At 34.1% G+C, this 22,500-nt stretch overlaps 1 protein-coding gene across 1 annotated transcript in view; it reads right to left on the minus strand.

Annotated features, from left to right (window-relative positions):
• Nucleotides 1-11,840, minus strand: part of LOC135224782 (uncharacterized) — a 55,899-nt gene extending 44,059 nt beyond the window's left edge. Inside the window, 5 exon segments of the mRNA XM_064264108.1 lie at nucleotides 4,235-4,916; nucleotides 5,191-5,680; nucleotides 6,221-6,294; nucleotides 11,133-11,243; nucleotides 11,766-11,840. Of these exon segments, the coding sequence (XP_064120178.1) occupies nucleotides 4,235-4,916; nucleotides 5,191-5,680; nucleotides 6,221-6,294; nucleotides 11,133-11,243; nucleotides 11,766-11,840 (1,432 nt within the window).
• Nucleotides 11,841-22,500: the final 10,660 nt, after the last annotated feature.

Consider the following 22,500-nt stretch of genomic DNA (forward strand, 5'->3'; position numbering starts at 1 on the left):
AGGTCCTTAACTTCTTCTATTCTAGCTGTAAAGGACCTTTGTACACTCTCTATTTGTGCAATATCCTTTTGATAGTGTGGGTACCATATCATATTGCAATATTCAAGTGGACTTACGAACATATGTTTTATAAATGCATAATCATGTGGTTTCAGTAGCTTTTTTTCTGTTTTGAAGTGCCGTAACAACATTCCCATTTTTTGCTTTACATTTTGCCAACAGAATTGCTATTTGATCATTGCATAACATGTTCCCTATTCATCATACACCAAGGTCTTTAACTGCTTCCTTATTTGTGATTGTCTCATTATTAGGTCCCCTATATGCATATAGCTTTCCTTCTCTGTCTCCATAATTTATTTGATTCAAATTTATCAGAGTTAAATACCATCCTATTTACCTCTGCCCAATCATATACTTTGTTAAGGTCTCTTTGTAGAGCGTTCCTATCTTCATCACAAGTATTTCTCTACTTATTCTTGTGTCATCAGCGAAACTACTCACTACCGAATCCTTAACATTACTGTCTATGTCTTCAATCATAATAACAAACAATATTGCAGCTAGCACCGTACTTGTGGCACACCGGATATTACCTTGGTTTCATCCGATTTCTCATCGTTTGCAATAACTATCTGTTTTCTGTTGTGTAAAAATTCTTTTAACCACTCTTCCTACTTTATCTACGATATTGTGTTTTCTAATTTTCTTTGCTAATATATTATGGTCTACTTTGTCAAAAGCTTTTGCAAAGTTTAGATAAACCACATCTGTTTCATTTCCGCCGCTTTTCATATTTTGAATATGTTCTCACGGTGGACTAACAGTTGGGTTTGTGTACTTTTTCGGGTACGAAACCGTGTTGTCCTATATTAAACAAATTATTTTTTATTAAATGTTTCATAATATTTTTCTTCATTACCCTTTTCATACACTTTCATAATATGTGATGTTAGACTCACAGGCCTATAATTACTTGCCTCTAGTCTTGATCCACTTTTGAAAGTAGGGGTGATATATGCTAATTTGTGCTCATCATAAATCTTGCCTGTATCTACACTTTTGTCTTAATAATATTGCAAGTGGCTTTGCGATAGAATGAACTACTTTCTTTAACAAAATAGCAGGGACTCCATCCGGCCCTGCAGCAGCTCCATTTTTTAATTTCATTAATTGCCTGCACAATATCAGCTTCATTAATTTCTATGTCAGCTAAATATTCACTATTCTTCCCTTACTTCTATATCATTATCTTCATTATCTATTCTAGGGGTGAATTCTCTCTTATATCGTTCTGCCCAGTATGTTGCAAATTTCCTTTTTTTTCATTCGTTAATCTCCCTTCAATTCTCAGAGGGCCTATTTCTATTCTTCTTTTATTCATCTTTCTTCGCATATGAGTATAATAGTTTGGGGTTTTGCTTGATATTTAATAGGGTTTTTTTCTTTTCCAAGTCCCGTTTTTCATTTTCTTTTGATTGTATAATCTTTTGTTCTGTCATTTTCTATCTTACTTTTTAGTTCTATAACTTTCCATGCATTTTTTTCTTTTGCAAGACCTTTTTTCCACTTTCTGATTTTCTGGAACAAGATCCTTCTGTCTCTTGGTATGCATGAATGATGTTTACTTTTCTTCTTCGGTATATATTTTTCCACTATTTCTCCAATATTTTATATAATATCTCCGTATTTACCCCTTATGTCATCCACTTACGAAAATGTTTATCCCAAATCTTTGTTTAATTCTTCATTAATTTCTGACCATTTTTATATTTTTTACTGTAGAAGTTGTATTTTCCATATCCTTCCCACTTTTTCATTTCTTGCTTATCTCTATTTTCACTTGCTTTGGTTAATGAACTGTTAATTCTATGACATATGGTCTGAAATACTCGCATTATAAACTATTATTCTTTAACATAATTCATCTCGTTCACAAATACTAGGTCTAAAGTATTTTCCTTTCTTGTTTGGCAGGTGATTTATTTGTTGAATGTTGTATTCTAATAGCTTTTCAAATTGCCTCTTATCTTCTGCACTACTATTACTCTCTTTTTTATATGTATAAGTACAACCACAATCTCCTATTCGTTCTTTCCATTCTACGAAAGGAAAGTTGAAGTCACCAGATAGGAGAATAGTCCAGTCCTGTGATTTCTACATATATCATCCAATTTTTCAATTATTAAGTCAAACTCTTTAGTATTAGGAGGTCTATATATTACTATGTTCATCAATTTTTCAAGATTCAAACTCTACCGCTATTAGTTCACATTTCTGAGTTACTATATTTCTCATATATTTTTCCTGGTTTTTTGTCTTTCCCATATATTGCGGTTCCCCCTTGATTCCTATTTTTTCTATCTGATCTATAAGTTTGGAACCCTTTTATTTGATCATCATTCCCAGTCTCTTGGTCTCTTGGGAATACCAGGTTTCACTTATATTCATTATATCTATTTTCTTTTCATTTTGGGTTAGTTCTTCTAAGTACTCTATTTTTCTTTTTGAGTTACTCGTAACTAAACCCTGCGCATTCATCACTATGATGGTTTGCTTGTTTTCTCCTTCATTTAATACTGGTAGTAATAAGATTTTTGGGATTTTCCCATGTCTCTTTCCTGTTCTGGTATGTTGTTCTTTTTTTCATTTCCAGAAAGTTCTGACATTAAAAAATCCAACTTTTCCATCCAATATTTGATCTTCCTTCATCATAATTATTCATTTTGTGCTGATCTGCAATTTTCTCCAGTTTCTGCAATATCCTCTTGCATAATAAATACAGTTATATCTCTTGAGTAGAATTTCGGAGCTGATGCTTTGAAATTTTTTGCTGACACCTCTGCATATCATTGGTTGGGGCGTTTGCCTTTTCTCTTTTACCTGATATTCTTGATTTCTCTCTTTATTTGTTTCTTTCTTATTTTGGATTTTATTACTTGGTTGGTTATTTATTTGATTAGATTCATGGCTACAGGTGCATATATTTGCATTTTTTTGTCGAACTTACATCCTTTTCCTTCTTTTAGGTTTTTACATATTTTTGGATGCAGATCTCTGCAATCATCCCCCATATCCATCTAAGTATGCCACATTTACCATATATTTCATAGTTTTTGACATATCTTAGGATGTTTGTAGTAACATCTTTCTCCAAATCTGCAATTCCCTCTTTTCAAAAGGTTGCAGATTTTTGTCTTTCTTGTCTATTTTTTCCTCTTTCCGTCATTGTGTAGATCTGGGTAGAGCCTCTTCGGGATTTGCTTTTCTGTTGTCATATCGTAATTTATTCTTCGTAGGTATGCTGCTTTATTGCCTCATATGTAGTATCAATGAGTATCTCTGCATTCCATATTTTTATCTTTGTTCTTTGTTTTCCTTTATTTTTTTCTGTCATTTCATTTTTGTTTACTTCTCTTCCGTTTTCCTCTTCTTCTTTTTCTTCTTCTTCTTCCTCTTTCCTCTTCTTCTTCATCCTCAACTATTTGTACATTCATCTTGATTTAATAACATTGTCTATCCATGATAGACATGTTGAACAAAAAATTCTTGTATCTTTTCTCAATCTTGTATTACCTCAGTACACTGTGGATGGGTCGGAATGTTGCATGCAGCACATTTTCTGATTAGGTTTTGTGGATTGACTTATGCATATTAAACCCAAACCTTACACAAGTTTGCATGCTTTTGGCATTCTTTTTTTCCCTAATGCATCAATTAGGATATTCACAAGATTCACCTTATTCATCTTTTTTGTCGGAATATGTTGTTTATGTATATTTTCTTTATGAGTCTCTTGACCACTTGGATTTTATTTGGAACTTCTTCAATTATTTTCAAGATGTTTTCATTAGATTTGTTCCAGTTTGAAGGATTATATCCTTCTAATATTATTCTATGGAATGCTTTTCGTATCCTTTTTGGTTAGGACTGTTCGCTGATTTCATAGATGAGAAATGCCAGTTTACCTTCCTGCTACCTCATCGTATTGCGAATCTGCTAAACACGCCAAATTACGCCACCTCTTCCGCAGTTGGAACTTACTGCCATCTTGTTTTCTGATTTATAGTATTACACTTGATAAACTAACTTAGAAGACGCTTTATCCTACTATTTTCACACTAATCTTATTCACCGATAGTTCACGAACACTTCTAGATATTTCTCAAATTCTAGTCGTATGTTAAACTTGTGTATCTGTTGATTAATCTGACTTCACGCGAGTACGTCTCACCAAGCAAGATGGCTACTACGATAGATTGGAGGAAGGTTGGAGAAGGAGGAGTTGGAGTTAAGGAAGGAGAAGGAGTGAGAAGGAGAGTGGAGGAAGATGAGAAGGAGTTGGAGAAGGAGGAGTTGGAGGAAGATGAGAAGGAGTTGGAGAAGGAGGAGTTGGAGGAGGATGAAGGAAGGTTGGTTGGAGAAGGGGAGATTTGGAAGGAAGGATTGGAGGAAGAGTTTGGAGAAGGATTTGAGGGAAAATGAGAAGGAGTTGGAGGAGGAGAAGTTGGAGGAAGATGAGAAGGAGTTGGAGAAGGAGGAGTTGGAGGAAGATGAGAAGGAGTTGGAGAAGGAGGAGTTGGAGGAAGATGAGAAGGAGTTGGAGAAGGAGAAGTTGGAGGAAGATGAGAAGGAGTTGGAGAAGGAGAAGTTGGAGGAAGATGAGAAGGAGTTGGAGAAGGAGGAGTTGGAGGAAGATGAGAAGGAGTTGGAGGAGGAAGGAATGGAGTTGGAGGTGAGATTGAAGAAGGAAGTTGGAGGGAAGATGAGGAATGGAGTTGGGGAAGGAAGGAGGAGTTGGAGGAAGATGAGAAGGAGTTGGAGAAGGAGGAGTTGGAGGAGGATGAGAAGGAGTTGGAGAAGGAGGAGTTGGAGGAGGATGAGAAGGAGTTGGAGAAGGAGAAGTTGGAGGAAGTCTGGAGAAGAGGAGTTGGAGAGGAGATAGAAGGTTGGAGGAAGGAGTGAGTTGGAAGGGGTTAATATGAGAAGAGTGGGAGAAGGAGGAGTTGGAGGAGGATGAGAAGGAGTTGGAGAAGGAGGAGTTGGAGGAAGGAGGGAAAGGAGTTGGGAAATGGAAAGAATTTGGAGGAATATGGAAAGGAGTTGGAAAGGAATGGAGGTTGGAGGACAGATTGGAGAAGGATTTGGACAGGAAAGAGAAGTTGGAGGAAGATTGAGGAAGGATTAGACCCACTTGGGAGAAGGTTGGAGGAAGATTATAATGGAGTTTGGAGGAGAGGGTTGGGGAAGATGAGAAGGAGTTGGAGAAGGAGGAGTTGGAGGAGGATGAGAAGGAGTTGGAGGAGGATGAGATGGAGTTGGAGGAGGAGGAGTTGGAGGAAGGATGATTAACGGAAGTTGGAAGACGTAGGAGTTGACGGGGATGAAGAAGGAGTTGAGAGGAGGATTTGGAGAGAGGTGAGAAGGAGTTGGAGAAGAGAGTTGAGGAAATGAGAAGGAGTTGGAGAAGGAGAAGTTGGAGGAAGATGAGAAGGAGTTGCAGAAGGAGGAGTTGGAGGAAGATGAGAAGGAGTTGGAGAAGCGCAGTGTTGAGAGATGGAAGGTTGGAGGAGGAGTTGGAGGAGGATGAGAAGGAGTTGGAGAAGGAGAAGTTGGAGGAAGATGAGAAGGAGTTGGAGAAGGAGGAGTTGGAGGAGGATGAGAAGGAGTTAGAGAAGGACTTGGAGGAAGATTTGGAGGAGGAAGAGGAGGAAATTAAGAAGTAGTTAAGAAGTAGAGGAGGAGGAGGAGGAGAAGGAGGAGGAGGAGGAGGAGGAAGTTCCTCGTTGGACGAGTGGTTTTCGCGCCCAGATACCAATCCGGTGGTCCGAAGTTCGATTCTCGACTTGGCCAACGTGGAATCAGAGGAATTTATTTCTTGATAAAATATGGTTCGAATTCCACTATAAACTGTAGGTACCGTTGCTAGGTGACCAACTGGTTCCTAGCTACGTAAAAATATCTAATCCTTTGGGCCAGCCTTAGGAGAGCTGTTAATCAGCTCAGTGGTATGGTAAAAGTAAGATATACTTAGAATAAGAGGAGGAGGAGTAAGAAGGCAAGGAGGATGAACAGGAACTGGAGTTGATGGAGTAAGAGGATGACAAGGAGTAGGAGGAGGTTGAGGAGGAGTTCAAAGCACAGGTGTCCTCCCCCACGAAATTCCCAGGTGTTCCTTAATCATCATTCAGAACTCCCCTCCTGAGGACGAAGGCGCTGCCTGCGTGAGAATCCTGGGACGAAGCGCAAATGAGCCTCACTTGGATTCTGATCAGTCGCCACACGCCCATTCCGCTAAAAGGAGAATAAACATATGAGACGTTAATTTTGATGTACTAATTGATGTCACCCTTTTGGTGTGTGATTCTAGGGTTGCAGGACGACGCAGAGACACCTGACGTCATCTACAAAATGTCATGGTTTGGGTTTTGTAGTGACCAAGTAAAGACTATATTATCATTTATTGATGTCTAAAAAATAAATACATGTATAAAGAAATAAATATATAAGAAAAAATAAATAAATGACGAACTAAATCATTAATAAATAAATAAAAACGCATATATTCGTGGAGGCTTCTTTTTTAATGAAGCTATTTGAAAAATAAATATTAAAAAATTACTTAAATAAAAGATCAGATAATTATGGAGAAGAGCAAACTTTTGAAATATCATTTTCGTTAAACGAATAAACTGGTATTATAATGAAAATAAACATACTATGGTTATCTTCGGAAGAACAATCTATCTGAACCAAAACGCCTACTTACAAGTTCCTATCATAATAATAATAATAATATAATAATAATAATAATAATAATAATAATAAATAATAATAATAATAATAATAAATAAATAAATAGAAAGAGCTACGTAAATGAAACATGAATTTCTACTTATCATACTTTAAGAAAATTACCAACCAATCATTCTCTTAGCCCGAGTTCGATAACGGCGACGCCGCTGAAAAATGTGCTCTTTAAATATTTAAAGTGATCAGTTTCTCGAAGACAGAAAAAAAAAAAACTTTCTTGGTGTTAAACCATTCGTCAGCCACGTCCCGGGAATAAGTTATAAGATTCAACGGCCCTTCGTAACGTTATGGGAAGGGGAGGGGAAGGGGAAGGGGATGGGGAAAAAGGAGGAGGAGGGAATGGGAGAGGAGGGGGAGGGGAGGGGCGGGGAGGGGGATGATGTACAACGTCCTCAGAACAAGTTATAACGATTCAACGCACTTCCTTATGACGTTATGGACAGGGAAGGGGTAAAGGAAGAGGGAGGGAGGGAGGGCGAGGGAGAGCTGGAGGCAGTGAGAGAGAAGAGAGAGATGGAGGGGGGGGGGAAGGAGGAGGGTGGAAGAAGAGAAGGGCTCAATTGCATTTTGGGTGATCTGCAAATATATTTACGATCTCGAAATAAATGATAAAACTGCAACACTCCTTTCATAGCGTTATTGAGATGGGGAGGGGGTTGGGGAGGGGGATGGGACGGGATGGGAGGGGGGGGGAAAGGGGCTGGGTGGGGGGGAGGAGAATAAATGGAGTTTTTGGATGATCTGCAAATATATTTTACGATCTGGAGTTTAAATATTGATGAGACCTGCCCTGCATTATTATTCAACTGCTATTTTTTAAGTTATTTATGTTCACCTACCGGAATCATTTTCAACAACTGAACTAAGTCCAACAATATTCTCTCTCTCTCTCTCTCTCTCTCTCTCTCTCTCTCTCTCTCTCTCTTTAATAATATTCAAAAGTGGTCCTAAAGTGTTTGTGGGTACGGAATTGCGTGCAATATTTGAACAACATAATATATGAAGAGAAAATAAAAATATGAAACTTTTAATATGTGCAAACGATTTGTTAAAAATTAATAGTAAAATGAAAAAAACAACTAATCGGAAAATTAACTTCGATAAACAAAAGATTACTTATGGATATATATATAGATGTATATATATATATATATATATATATATATTAATAATATATTATATATATGTGTGTGTGTGTGTGTGTGTGTGTGTGTGTGTGTGTATGTATATATATATATCTATAGTATATATATTATATCATATATATATACATCCATATATCTATATTATACTTATTATATTCTTTATATATTCTATCATATCTATATATATCATATATAAGTACTACTATAATATATATATATATATATATTATATATATACACACTTTTACCACATCACCGTGACATTTTATATTTCTATATCTGCAAAGAATAACCTACAGATATCATTCAAAATCCGATTGGCCCTTCCTCTTACATGGGCTGTCATGAAGAGAGAGAGAGAGAGAGAAGAGAGAGAGGAAGAAGAGTACAGCAACGCCAGTGAAGAACAATCAAGATCCCTTATGAAAACTGAACATACCTCCTATTGATTTATCGAAAGAATTAGGATGTGGGACCCTTGAATACTTTTTCATGCAGTTCCCCCTTACCCACCCATCCCCAACCCCTTCCACTAGCCCCGCCCCCCCGAATGAAAGCCAGGACAATTGCTGACTATGAACAAGTACCCAGCAAGAGAGTTCCCATAATAATTTCATGCGCAGGAGACGCCATAATCTATCAAAGGAATTTCTTTCCATTCGTAAATATTTATTGCTTGATTGAAGTTTTTTTTTCGTTTTTTTTTTGAAGGGTCGTAACCGACAACACTTTGTACTGAGGCATTGCTATTGATACGCAATTGAGTTGGGAATGTCAACTTGCGTCGCAGTGTATGTTTTTTTGTAATTTTCATATCAAAGAGATTTGCAATTTATATGAAATTGTGTTTGTATGCATGTATGTACGTTTTTTTTTTTATTGTATCTATGTATGTATGTATATATATCATCATACTATATATATATATACTATATATAATATATATATATATATAAATATATTATATATTATATATATATATTATATTATATATATATGTATACATATACACATATATATATATATATATATATATATATATAGTATATATAATCATATATAATTATATTATATAATATATATATATGTATAATATATATATATATATATATATTATATTAAATTTAGTATATATCTATATATATATATATATGTGGTTACATATATATATATATATATATATATATATATGATATATATATTATATATATATATATATATATTACATATATATATGTATATATATAATATTATATATATATTATATATATGTATATATACATACATACATATATATATATATATATATATATATATATATATATATTACATATATATATATGTTATATATATAATAAATTATATATCATATATATATATATATATAATATAATATATATATATATATTATATATATATATATAATATATCACTAATTATATATGTGTTCATTTCTTTAAATGAACACATATATAATTATGAACCACTGAACAGTGTATATGACTATTTTTACGTGATAACCTTTTACATGATCTGTTCGCGTATACTGCATAAAAATATGCGTATTTAATTACTCTTGTACAAATCAGAGAGAGAGAGAGAGAGAGAGAGAGAGAGAGAGAGAGAGAGAGAGAGAGAGTTGTGGTGACCGCAGGCGAGAGACGACGCGACGGTCGGAAATGATACCATCTCCAGCTGAAGGCTCCACCTGCAAGCAACGTTTGCTAAAACAATAAAAAAAAAAAATAAACTGAGCCACAAGGACATAACTACTGCAGAGGAGGAGGAGGTGGAGGAGGAGAATACTGGGGGGAGGGGAGGTCCTCTTTCCCGTTACATAGCACCTATCCCTTTGTATCTTGAATGAGGTTAATGCTGATTGACAGTTGACATAATTATAGAAAATTCATAAGTAAATAAATAAAAGTATTTTCTGAAGTAAGATATCTATCGTCTTCCCAAATATATAAAAGTAAACTTGTTCTAAACAAACTCTGAAACTGAAGAGAAAAAAGAAAAAAATTCTAGAAATAAATGACATACATTACTTATAAATATATCAAACCCAAAATCCCTCAGCACAAATCATGGAAACATCTATTAACAAAACAATATAACAAATACACAATAACACTAACTAACGGAACCAATAAACAAACAACAGACGAGAGAAAATGAGAGAGAGAAAGAGAAAATTACAATTTCCAATTAAACGAGACTAAATAAATCACCCTCTAATTAGTCTCTAAAATAACGCTATCACGAGATAGAAAAAAAGGACATTAGGCGTCAAACGTTCTATTTTCGCAGCGTTTCGAGGGTAAACGTTTTCTCTACAACCTCCGCAGGGCATGAGAATAACAACGCGTATACAGTAACGGCTTGCTTCTAAATTACTCTTCAGGTTGGTAAATTAATGCTCCTGACAATAAGGGGAAAATTATTCTCTTTTAAATGAGACGTTTTAGTACCTGCAAGGAAATTCGTTTGGGTTTAGTATATTATATATATATATATATATATATATATATATATATATATATATATATATATATATATATATATATATATATATATATATATATATATATATATATATATATATATATACATGCAATTGTAATAGCCACAATGCCCTTAACTTTGTGGTTTTTTGGATACGCTTGTCGCTACACAGCCTTAAGAACTCGTGGTCAGGTCGCCAACGTGACTTCATCGTGATTATGGTACAGTGGGTTTGTTTCCAGCTACCGGACATCATAATTTCTTCATATTTATTGCACTTGGATCTTAAGGCTTTGTGGTGACAAGCGTATCCAAAAAAATTGAGAAGTGAAGAGGGCATTGTGGCTATTACAATTACATATGCATTTCGTAAAAATGACCAGTAGATTCTATATATTATTATATAATATTCTTCCCATTTTGCCACTCAGTAACATAAAATTAACAGCTGAACAAGCCCAAGAGCATCTCTCTCTCTCTCTCTCTCTCTCTCTCTCTCTCTCTCTCTCTCTCTCTCTCACGTTTGTCTGCTGCTCGCCCGTCTTTGCAGAAACCGATTGTGTCAGATGCCAAAAGCCGAGAATTAAGCCAGAAGCCGCTGGAGGACAAAACAAAGATAATAAAAGGTCAACGAGAGGAAGTATCTCTCAGACGCGCACCAAACCTCACCCAGTCCGAATCTCCTCGTATCTGCGGGGCTGCCCCCTTGTGCCTCTCGTGGCTGCATCTCTGGACCCTACCTGACGACGTTGGAGTGAATTTCCCTTCTTTTGTCAGCGCCTTTTAAGAGGCGGAATCCAGCGGGAAAAGACGGTAAAGTACGGGTGTAGTTGGCAGTCACTTTTGTCTTCTTTTTTTCTTCCGAATTGTCCCATCTTTGTGCTTGTGCGAGCGTTCATAGCTACCCCCTGTTATCCCCCCACAGCTGTGGTTTCTGTTCCATAAAGCTAATCTAATTTAAGCACGGTGGTTCCCCTGAATGTGATTTACTAATGCTCATTGCCTGAATGACCTCTCAATATTAGGAGTGGCTAAGAGAATTTACAATGTAAGTCGGTGTCTGTGTTTCACACCCTCCCATTCAATACAATAACTTCCTGTGAAGTAATTCAGTCATTTCTTGCCCTTTGAGGGAATTCTGAAAACGTAAGATTTATATTAAGCAAGTCGGAAGACTCTGGCGGCATCACCGCATTTGATCAGTCCTTTGTGTGTCGCACAAGTGTTTATAGAGATGTGCCTTGTTTCAGATATCCTATCGCCTTCATACCTGCTGTAAAAAGTGGCTGCTCTTTATCGTACACTCTTGGCATACACCCTGGTCATACACCCATATTCGCACTCCAAGTCCCCAGCACGTGTCGGTCTCCCGGCCATGCGATTTCAGTGATAAGTTGGACCTTGAGAGTCTTAGTACATCTAGTAATTAACTTGTAAATACATCCCCTGTAAACTTGAGCCTTACAGGTTTCCTAACATTTTCCATTGAAATCTAATCTCTGCCCTAAGCTTTAAAATTCTGTTCATAAACTAGACCTCTTAAGGCCTTCTTTTTTATTAAATGACATGCGTTTCAATCTTGCTTAAGCCAGAGGATCTCAGATTTGTGAATAATATATATACATATACATACATATTGTGTATATATATATAGATATTTATAATATATATATATAATATTATATATATATATATTTATATATATATATATATAATATATTATATATATATATCTTATATATATATATTAATATATATATATATATATATATATACATATGATATAATGTATATAAATAATATATAAATACATATATGTATCTATATATATATAATTATATATATATATATATATATATATACATATATATCATACATATCTTAAAGGCGCGGTAGTGAATTGTTAATCTCAGCTCTTTCCAGTTAGAGACAGGTTGGTTAGATACAAGCGCTGGATTCGTCGAGCATGCTGAAATGAAAAACAGCCAGGAAAGACAACCAATGCACTTCGAGGTCAATGACGCCTCGGAGATCACACGTTTTGGGCGTGGGACACCTGCGTTTGATGGGTGCAACACAAAGCGTGTCTGTGAGTGTGTTCTTAACGAACAACATATGACTTTTGTTATGGGGAGATAAGTGCTAAGAGAGAGCACTCACTAATTACTTGTGACAGTGTGTGGAACATGCCTGGAAGAGGTGTTGCGAGGTGTTGCAGGCCCATTGAATAAGGTAACGTAAGAAAGAACTTTGGAAAAGTTAACCTTTGAAGTGATAATTGTTCTGTTGGAGAAAGAGAAGTGTGGTACGGTACACATTCTTTTTGATTAACTTTTATGGGTAAAGTGGTGTAATAATTGTGGTCTCTTTATTTCAGATGGGTTCAAAGTCACCATATATAAAAATGGACTCTCTAAGACTTTTATTGACTTATTAAAATTTTATGGTTAGTCGGGTATAATAAGATAAGAGGGGGGGTACTTACTAAAACATGATTTGGAGAGGAAACAACAGCTTAACGGTTTTTTTGGGGTCAGAGTTAATTAATTTTATTCCATTTTTCTTAAATGATTTTGTTAAAAGGCGCTGACAAAAGAAGGGAAATTCACTCCAACGTCGTCAGGTAGGGTCCAGAGATGCAGCCACGAGAGGCACAAGGGGGCAGCCCCGCAGATACGAGGAGATTCGGACTGGGTGAGGTTTGGTGCGCGTCTGAGAGATACTTCCTCTCGTTGACCTTTTTTATTATCTTTGTTTTGTCCTCCAGCGGCTTCTGGCTTAATTCTCGGCTTTTGGCATCTGACACAATCGGTTTCTGCAAAGACGGGCGAGCAGCAGACAAACGTGAGAGAGAGACCTTACCTTACAGACCTTACATCTTGTTCGGGTTGCCCCAGGTCCCTCAGTGTGAGGGCACCTCTAATGTCTACCAGAGAGTTGCTAGTACATCTTCCGGTATATTTTGCATCTTCCAATCTTGGATGGTCTGGGATGCAGTTTAGATATTTGTCGAGCTTATTCTTAAACACATCTACGCTCATCCTGATATATTCCTCAGATGAGCTGGCAACGCATTATGAAGAGACGCTGCATTGATCGGTGCTGTGGGCGTGAGTGGATTAATGTCCTGTGCTGCTTTCCTTATTTTCATGGTATAGTTTGTGGGCACTATTAATCTACCTCTGCTTGCTCTTTCTGATATTTTTAGTTCCATGATATTTTCTGCTATTCCTTCTATCTGTCTTTCCATGCCTGAATTATCATGTAGCTTCTCTTCTCCTTTCTAGACTATATAATTTTAAGAATTGTAGTCTTTCCCAGTAGTCTAGGTCCTTAACTTCTTCTATTCTAGCTGTAAAGGACCTTTGTACACTCTCTATTTGTGCAATATCCTTTTGATAGTGTGGGTGGGTACCATATCATATTGCAATATTCAAGTGGACTACGAACATATGTTTTATAAAGCATAATCATGTGTTCAGCTTTTCTTGTTTTGAAGTGCCGTACGAAACAAAACATTCCATTTTTGCTTTACATTTTGCCAACAGAGTTGCTATTTGATCATTGCATAACATGTTCCTATTCATCATCACACCAAGGTCTTTAACTGCTTCTTATTTTGTTTGACTTTTTGGTTTCTCATTATTAGGTCCCTTATATGCATATAGCTTTCTTTCTCGTCTCCATAATTTATTGATTCAAATTTATCAGAGTTAAATACCATCCTATTTACCTCTGCCCAATCATATACTTTGTTAAGGTCTCTTTGTAGAGCGTTCCTATCTTCATCACAAGTAATTTCTCTACTTATTCTTGTGTCATACTGCGAAACTACTCACTAAAAACCGAATCCTTAACATTATTGTCTATGTCTTCAATCATAATAACAAACAGTATTGCAGCTAACACCGTACCTTGCGGCACACCGGATATTACCTTGGCTTCATCCGATTTCTCGTCGTTTGCAATAACTATCTGTTTTCTGTTGTGTAAAAATTCTTTTAACCATCTTCCTACTTTATCCACGATATTGTGTTTTTTAATTTTCTTCGCCAATATATTATGGTCTACTTTATCAAAAGCTTTTGCAAAGTCTAAATAAACCACATCTGTTTCATTTTCCGCTTTTCATATTTTTGAATATGTTTTCACGGTGGACTAACAGTTGGGTTTGTGTACTTTTTCCGGGTACGAAACCATGTTGTTCCATACTTTTTATTTGGGAAATAAAAAGTATATTTTTGTATCTACGGGAATTCATTTTTACCTAGCTTGCACTTATAGCCAACGCCCCAGAATGATCTACAACGAACAAAGGTAGGTGTAGTTGCCTGTTAGCAGTTTGTTTCATTTTGTTTAAACGAGTATCATTTGATCCTAAAAACTCGTTTGATATATATATATATATATATATATATATATATATATATAGACATATATTATGTATATATATATACATATATATATACATATATAATATTATATATGTATGCACAAACATACATACATACACATACAATATATACATATATACGTATATATATATATATATATATATATATATACATACACCTATCCTAACTCAAAGAAGAAGTCTATTAATATGGGCATTTTATCTCCTTCCTCGTACCTCAAACAATCTCTCTCTCTCTCTCTCTCTCTCTCTCTCTCTCTCTCTCTCTCTCTCTCTCTCTCTCTCTCTCATGAGAACGGTCAGTCAGTCTACAGTATAACGGTATGTCTAATCATGATTCAGGACATTCATCGGCTGTAGCCTCTGTAACTTTTATGTAATTTAAATAACTGCGGGTTACAGCTATGACCTGTTGTGTAACTGACAGAAACTGCGAAATAATGACTATTAAAAGGTATGTATGTATGTAATGCATTTGATTTTATATTTAAACATAACCGTTTCCTACCCATTCAAAGATTTGTATGTGCGTATTTATGTATGCTTGTATGGGTAATATTGACAATATAAAGATTCTTTGTCATCTTATTTATTTCCTACCTATTAAGAGGCATATAACCTTTCCCACTTATCAAATGTTATGTATGTATGTAAGTATGTATACAGACAATTCATAATAATAACTAATATAAAGGTTTTTATATTAAATCCTAACCATCTCATCCTCGTCAAAAGATCTGTATGTATGTATGTATGCATGTATGTATGTATGTATATATGTATGTATGCATGTATGTATGCAGCCACTGCATAATTTTGGCTAATACAAAGATATTTTTAAAATCAAATATTAATAACCAGTCTATGACCACAAATTCCTTTCAAAAAAACCAAACCATCCTTGCAAAGAAATGCTATAAATAACACTCAACATTTAACATACAAGAGACACGTAAATAATTAACATTCACGTTTTTTCCAGGGTAGCAAGGGTCGCTAAACATCATATATATCTTCAGTATCCTCAATATCATCAAAAATGATGATCTAGGTAAATGAACAGAAAAAAATAAGAATTTGGTTTTAATTGTTTATGTAAATTTTGTTTCATTTTATGTTTTTATTTAGTAGAGATGAAAATAATACGTTCACTGAGAGAGAGAGAGAGAGAGAGAGAGAGAGAGAGAGAGAGAGAGAGAAACATACTTTTCAAGCGGTTCAAATTGCCTGTTACACCTGCTACAATTACCTTCAAAGCACTGAACGAGAGAGAGAGAGAGAGAGAGAGAGAGAGAGAGAGAGAGAGAGAGCAACCACAAAATGACTATATCAAGTTATACTTAAGTAGGGGGTATTACTCCACAGTAATATATCAAGAGCGCCAGTGCGTAAAATCTCTTCACTCTCCCCCCTCCCCCCACCCCAAACACTTCCTCACCAGCCTCCCCTTCTGGAATACAGTTAAGTCAATTGTGCGTCAGTCATGTACTGCTATTTCCCTCCATCATGTAGTTTTAAGATACATGAGAAGGATCGACTACATTCCGCAAATATTTATGAAGACAACAGTGACCATTATTTTAAAAGTATGACATTGTAAATAAGAGAATAAAATTTATGGTGATACGAATGACAGTTACAGAGAGCAAAATATTCCCAAACTGAAGACATGATAACAATGATTGCATTTGTCTTCAGAAGAAGGTATACAAATGGAATTGACTGAAGTTCTCATGTACACACCACACACACCACACAAAATATATATATATATATATATAATATATATATATATATATATATATATATATATACACACATATATATATATATATATATATCATATATATATATATATTATATACATATATATATATATATATATATATATATATATATGTTTACTATATATATATATATATATATATATATTATATATATATTAAATAATGTTTTATTCGAATATTTGCATACAGTACTGTAATTCTGTCGTTAAACATAATAATAATTTATGTTTTATTCATTGATCATATTACTATTAATATGATTACCATTATATCAGAATGGATCCATAAATCCCACAAGGAAGGAAGTGCGTGCTTAAATTGTAGAATTTATTATTATTATTATTATTATTATTATTATTATTATTATTATTATTATTATTATATTATTATTATTATTATTCAAATGTGTGAAAAACATTCATGTATAACAAGCCTACAATGACAAACTTTCAGATAGTAAAATTTATATAGACAAATCAATCAAGTAACGATGTATCTACTAAGGAGATGAAAATGAGAGAGAGAGAGAGAGAGAGAGAGAGAGAGAGAGAGAGAGAGATACCTTATTCTCCTGAAATCTCATTTGTAACTTGTGTGTGGAAATATAATTTAGACTGATTAAGCAACACTATATATATTATATATATATATATATATATATATATATATATATATATATATATATCTATATATATATATATATATATATGTATGGAATGAGCAGAACAGTACTTGTACATAAGACATCCTTTATTTAGTTTTGACTACCTGTTTCGGAGTAACCATCTATCATCAAGTCTGATAACAAAAACACAGAAAGAAAAAGAAAAATGAAAAATCACTGAAACACTAAACGATCATTAGAATAAAACAATTTTGTTTGTGTATGTGTGTGTGTGCGTGCGCGCCTTCATGGTCCAGGCATTTGTTTATTTTAGAATTGCTTTGTTTCGTCTTTTATATGCTTGAAGTACATTACCAGTTTTTTTATAACCTTTTGAGCGACATTATTGTATTCTAAAGATCCTTTGTGATTCAGTGATTTTTCATGTGATTTCTTCACTGTGTTTCTGTGTCAGACCAGATGATGGAGATAGGTTACTCCGAAACCGGTAGTCGTAACTGAATAAAGGATGTTCTTTGCACAAGTGCTGGTTTTACTCCTTTCATCACGGCGCTTTCCACGGGATAAATCAATTACAGATATGTATATATATATATATATATATATATATATATATATATATATATATATATATATATATATATATATATATATTCCAGTGATGCCTTGATCCGTTTAGGAAAATAATGAACTTTGAGACGGGATGAGGAAATAAAGTTACCGATGCATAAATTAAAATGAATGAGCTCTCAGGTATAAAAGTAAAATGTAACCTTTTTCCAGTTTTATTTGACAAAGCCTAATGACCGTATTTTTTTTTTTTTACCAGCATAAGGATCTTCATTTTTGAGAAAGAAAAATGATCTTATTTTTGACAAATCTACATCATCTTTTTATTATTGAAAAATAACGCTTGCCATTATTTTTTTTATCCAGTGCTGGAAACGAAGGTAAGCATAAAGTAATTGTTCAATCATATACCCAAATTTAAAACCAAAAATTATGAAACAAGTACAAGAAAAACTGTTAAGTTTCATCACACACACAAACCCACAAAGAGAGCTACATTTCCAAGCACATGCAATTCACAACGTCAAAAGTATCATTTACAAGCTGAGAAAATTACCTGCAAAGTAAATTCTTCACTTTATCAAGTATTGTGTAATGATTCATCGGATTTCCCTCACAATTTCATTTTCTTTTTTATCAAGGACTACATGAAATCAGGAACACTGCTTCAGGTAATACTTTCAAATCAACGAGTCCAGCATTATATGCAAAGTAGCACAGGTAAGGTTGTACATACAGGTACCGATCGCTCGTTGTAAGAGAGAGAGAGAGAGAGAGAGAGAGAGAGAGAGAGAGAGAGAGAGAGAGTCTGTATGTGTGAGTAGAGAAAGAGAGACAGACAGAGAGTCATCAAATAATTCACATGCATGACCTCATTAAAGCCACAAATACTTCGTTCCATTATTATTTTTTTTCGTTTTTTTTTTGGTGTGCAATAACGGTTTTCTCCCTAGGAGGAATAATGAGGGAGGGGAAGGAAAGAGGCGGAGGGAGGAAAGAGAGAGGGGGGGAGAGGGAAGAGAGTTGGTCTAGAAATTGGCTGACTATAATTCTTATATTTTTCTATAATTTTAGGTTATCAAATTTTATTCTTAATTTTCATGTTTATGTTTAATAATTTTCGTTTTCTTATTATGCCTCAATTTTAGTCAAAAAAATTCAGATAAAAATTATACATACTTTTATATATACCTGTATATATATATATATATATATATATATATATATATATATATATATATATATCTATATATATATATATATATATATATATATATTATATATATATGAATCTTTATCACATCACCGTGATTATCATAGACGTACATGCATTAAGCTACAAATGTCCTTCTATCCAATTTAATCTACCTCGCAATTAATATATTTTCATATATGTTAACGTACGGGAATTTGTAGATTGATGATAATTTCATCCTCTCGCATATCGAATCAGGGCACAGAGGAGAAATCAGGACTTCAGTGACGTTACCGACATCATATATATATATATATATATATATATATATATATACATATATATATATATATATATATATATATATATATATATATATATATATATATATAATGTCGGTAACGTCACTGAAGTCCTGATATATATATATATATATATATATATATATATATATATATATATATATAATTACCTTATTTTGATATTTCCATATATATATATATATATATATATATAAGAATAACTTGATCACGAAGCATATAAAACGTGATACTATGTATAAATAAAGGTTTTTACCAAGAAGGAAAAAATGAAAAGCGGGATAGCCAAGCACTTTCGGTCTACCACGACCCTTTACTCAGGGTTAGTGCTAGACCGAAATTGCTTGGCTATGTCGCTTTTCATTTTTTCCTTCGTGGCAAAAACCTTTATTTATATATGTATACATACATACATACATATATATATATATATATATATATATATATATATATATATATATATATATATACACACATTCTAAATTACCTTATATTGATTGATACCTGACGAAGGGCAATTCTCTCTCTCTCTCTCTCTCTCTCTCTCTCTCTCTCTCTCTCAACAGTCAATATAAAAAATGTCATTGGTAAAAATAGCTCAACAACAAAAATGAATTAATAAAAAAGCAAAGGACACATATTCAGAGATTCGGAAGTATTTTCTCCCAAGTGATATAAGAATTTTTAATAGAATCCTTTCACGTTTATGTAATTTTCAGTCTAAATCTATCTCTTGATTACATCCTTGAAACATCAAATAATGTCAGGGATTATATACTCATTAAATATTTAAATATTTGAGTATTTTAACAATATAACTACTTTAAAATTTTGTGTGTGAAAAATCCCAAAAATTTAGCTCAAAACTCACACACACATTCTTAAGTGAAAGGACCACAAACACAAACAAAGCCACACAAAGCACCAAACAGAAACAATGCGCACGAAAAATGAAGGAGAATGAATAAGAGGCAAAGAAATCTCTGCATCCAATTTCAGTTGCTGGAAAGGAACAGCCCAGTCATTGTTCCCGAATTCAAACACAACGAGAGCCAATTGTAAATTTCCGAGCGCTGGAAAAATCATTATTTAATTTCTTTAATTTAATTTCTTTTCTTTCATTCTTCAATTTCCCAGCGATGGAAGTCATCCTCTATTTACTAAATTATCTCCCTCATACGCAACTTTCTCTCAATTACTTTTTCTCGAGGAAAGAACATTCACCACTTTCACTCTCTTGGTTTTTGGCCTCAGTAACGAATGAATGAGAGATGATGCAACTGAATCGAAAGGACAAATAGAAATAGATAGAAAGGGAGTGGGGAGTCATCGTTTAAGTAGCAAAGGATAAGAAGGTAATATCCTGAGAAGGATGAATAATGGCAGTGTTGCTACAATGGTGGTTTAATGATTAAACAGTAAAACATTTTTGGTATCGTTGCAAAAAAAATGCATAATCATATATATATATATATATATATATATATATATATATATATATATATATATATATATATATATTCCACCACGCACCAGCATCGACAATGCAGCGGCTATTCAATGCGTTGCCAACTCATTTGAGGAACATATCAGGAATGAGCGTAGATGTGTTTAAGAATAAGCTCAACAAATATCTATGCTTACCAAGCAATCTACAAATGAGAGAGAGAGAGAGAGACTTTACCTTACAGACCTTACAGCTCGTTCGGGTTTCCCCAGGTCCCACAGTGTGAGGTACCTCTAAAGTCTACCAGAGAATTGCTAATGCATCTTCCGGTATATTTTGCAACTTCTAATCTTGGATGGTCTGGGATGCAGCTTAGATATTTGTCGAGCTTATTCTTAAACACATCTACGCTCATTCCTGATATGTTCCTCAGATGAGTTGGCAACGCACTGAATAGCCGCTGCATTGTCGATGCTGGTGCGTGGTGGATTAATGTCCTGTGTGCTTTACTTAGTTTTCCTGGTATAGTTTTGGGCACTATTAATCTACCTCTGCTTTTTCTTCCTGATATTTTTAGCTCCATGATGTTTTCGGCAATTCCTTCTATCTGTTTCATGCCTGTACTATCATGTATCGTTCTCTTCTCCTTTCTAGACTATATAATTTGAAGGACTGTAGTCTTTCCCAGTAGTCAGGATCCTTAACTTCTTCTATTCTAGCTGTAAAGGACCTGTGTACACACTCTATTTGTGCAATATCCCTTTGGTAGTTGGGTACCATACCATATTGCAATATTCAAGCGAACTACGGCTTTTCTTGTTTTGAAGTGCCGTAACAACATTCCCATTTTTGCTTTGCATTTTGCCAATAGTATTGCTATTTGATCATTGCATAACATGTTCCTATTCAACATTACACCAAGATCTTTAACTGCTTCCTTATTTTTGATTGTTTCTTTATTAGGTCCCCTATATGCATATAGCTTTCCTTCTTTATCTCCATAATTTATTGATTCAAATTTATCAGAGTTAAATACCATCCTATTTACCTCTGCCCATTCATATATTTTGTTTAGGTCTCTTTGTAGCGAGTTCCTATCTTCATCACAAGTAATTTCTCTACTTATTCTTGTGTCATCGGCGAAACTACTCACTACAGAGTCCTTAACATTACTTTCTATGTCTGCAATCATAAAAACAAATGGCAATGCAGCTAACACCGTACCTTGTGGCACACCGGATACTACCCTAGCTTCATCCGCTTTCTCATCGTTTGCAATCACTATTTGTTTTCTGTTTTGTAAAAATTCTTTTATCCATCTTCTTAATTTGTCCACTATATTGTTTTCTAATTTTCTTCGCTAATATATTATGGTCTACCTTATCAAAAGCTTTTGCAAAGTCTAGGTAAACCACATCTGTTTCTTTTCCGTTTATCATATTTTTTATATATCTTCTCACGGTGGACTAACAGTTGGGTTTGTGTACTTTTTCCGGGTACAAAACCATGTTGTCCTAAATTATACAAAATATTTTTCATTAAATGTTTCATGATATTATTCTTCATTACCCTTTCATACACTTTCATAATATGTGATGTTAGACTCACAGGCCTATATTACTTGCCTCTAGTCTTAATCCACTTTTGAAAGTAGGGGTAATATATGCTAATTTATGTTC

The sequence above is a fragment of the Macrobrachium nipponense genome, chromosome 12 (assembly GCF_015104395.2).
Source record: "Macrobrachium nipponense isolate FS-2020 chromosome 12, ASM1510439v2, whole genome shotgun sequence".
In the NCBI taxonomy this organism is placed as follows: Eukaryota; Metazoa; Arthropoda; class Malacostraca; order Decapoda; family Palaemonidae; genus Macrobrachium; species Macrobrachium nipponense.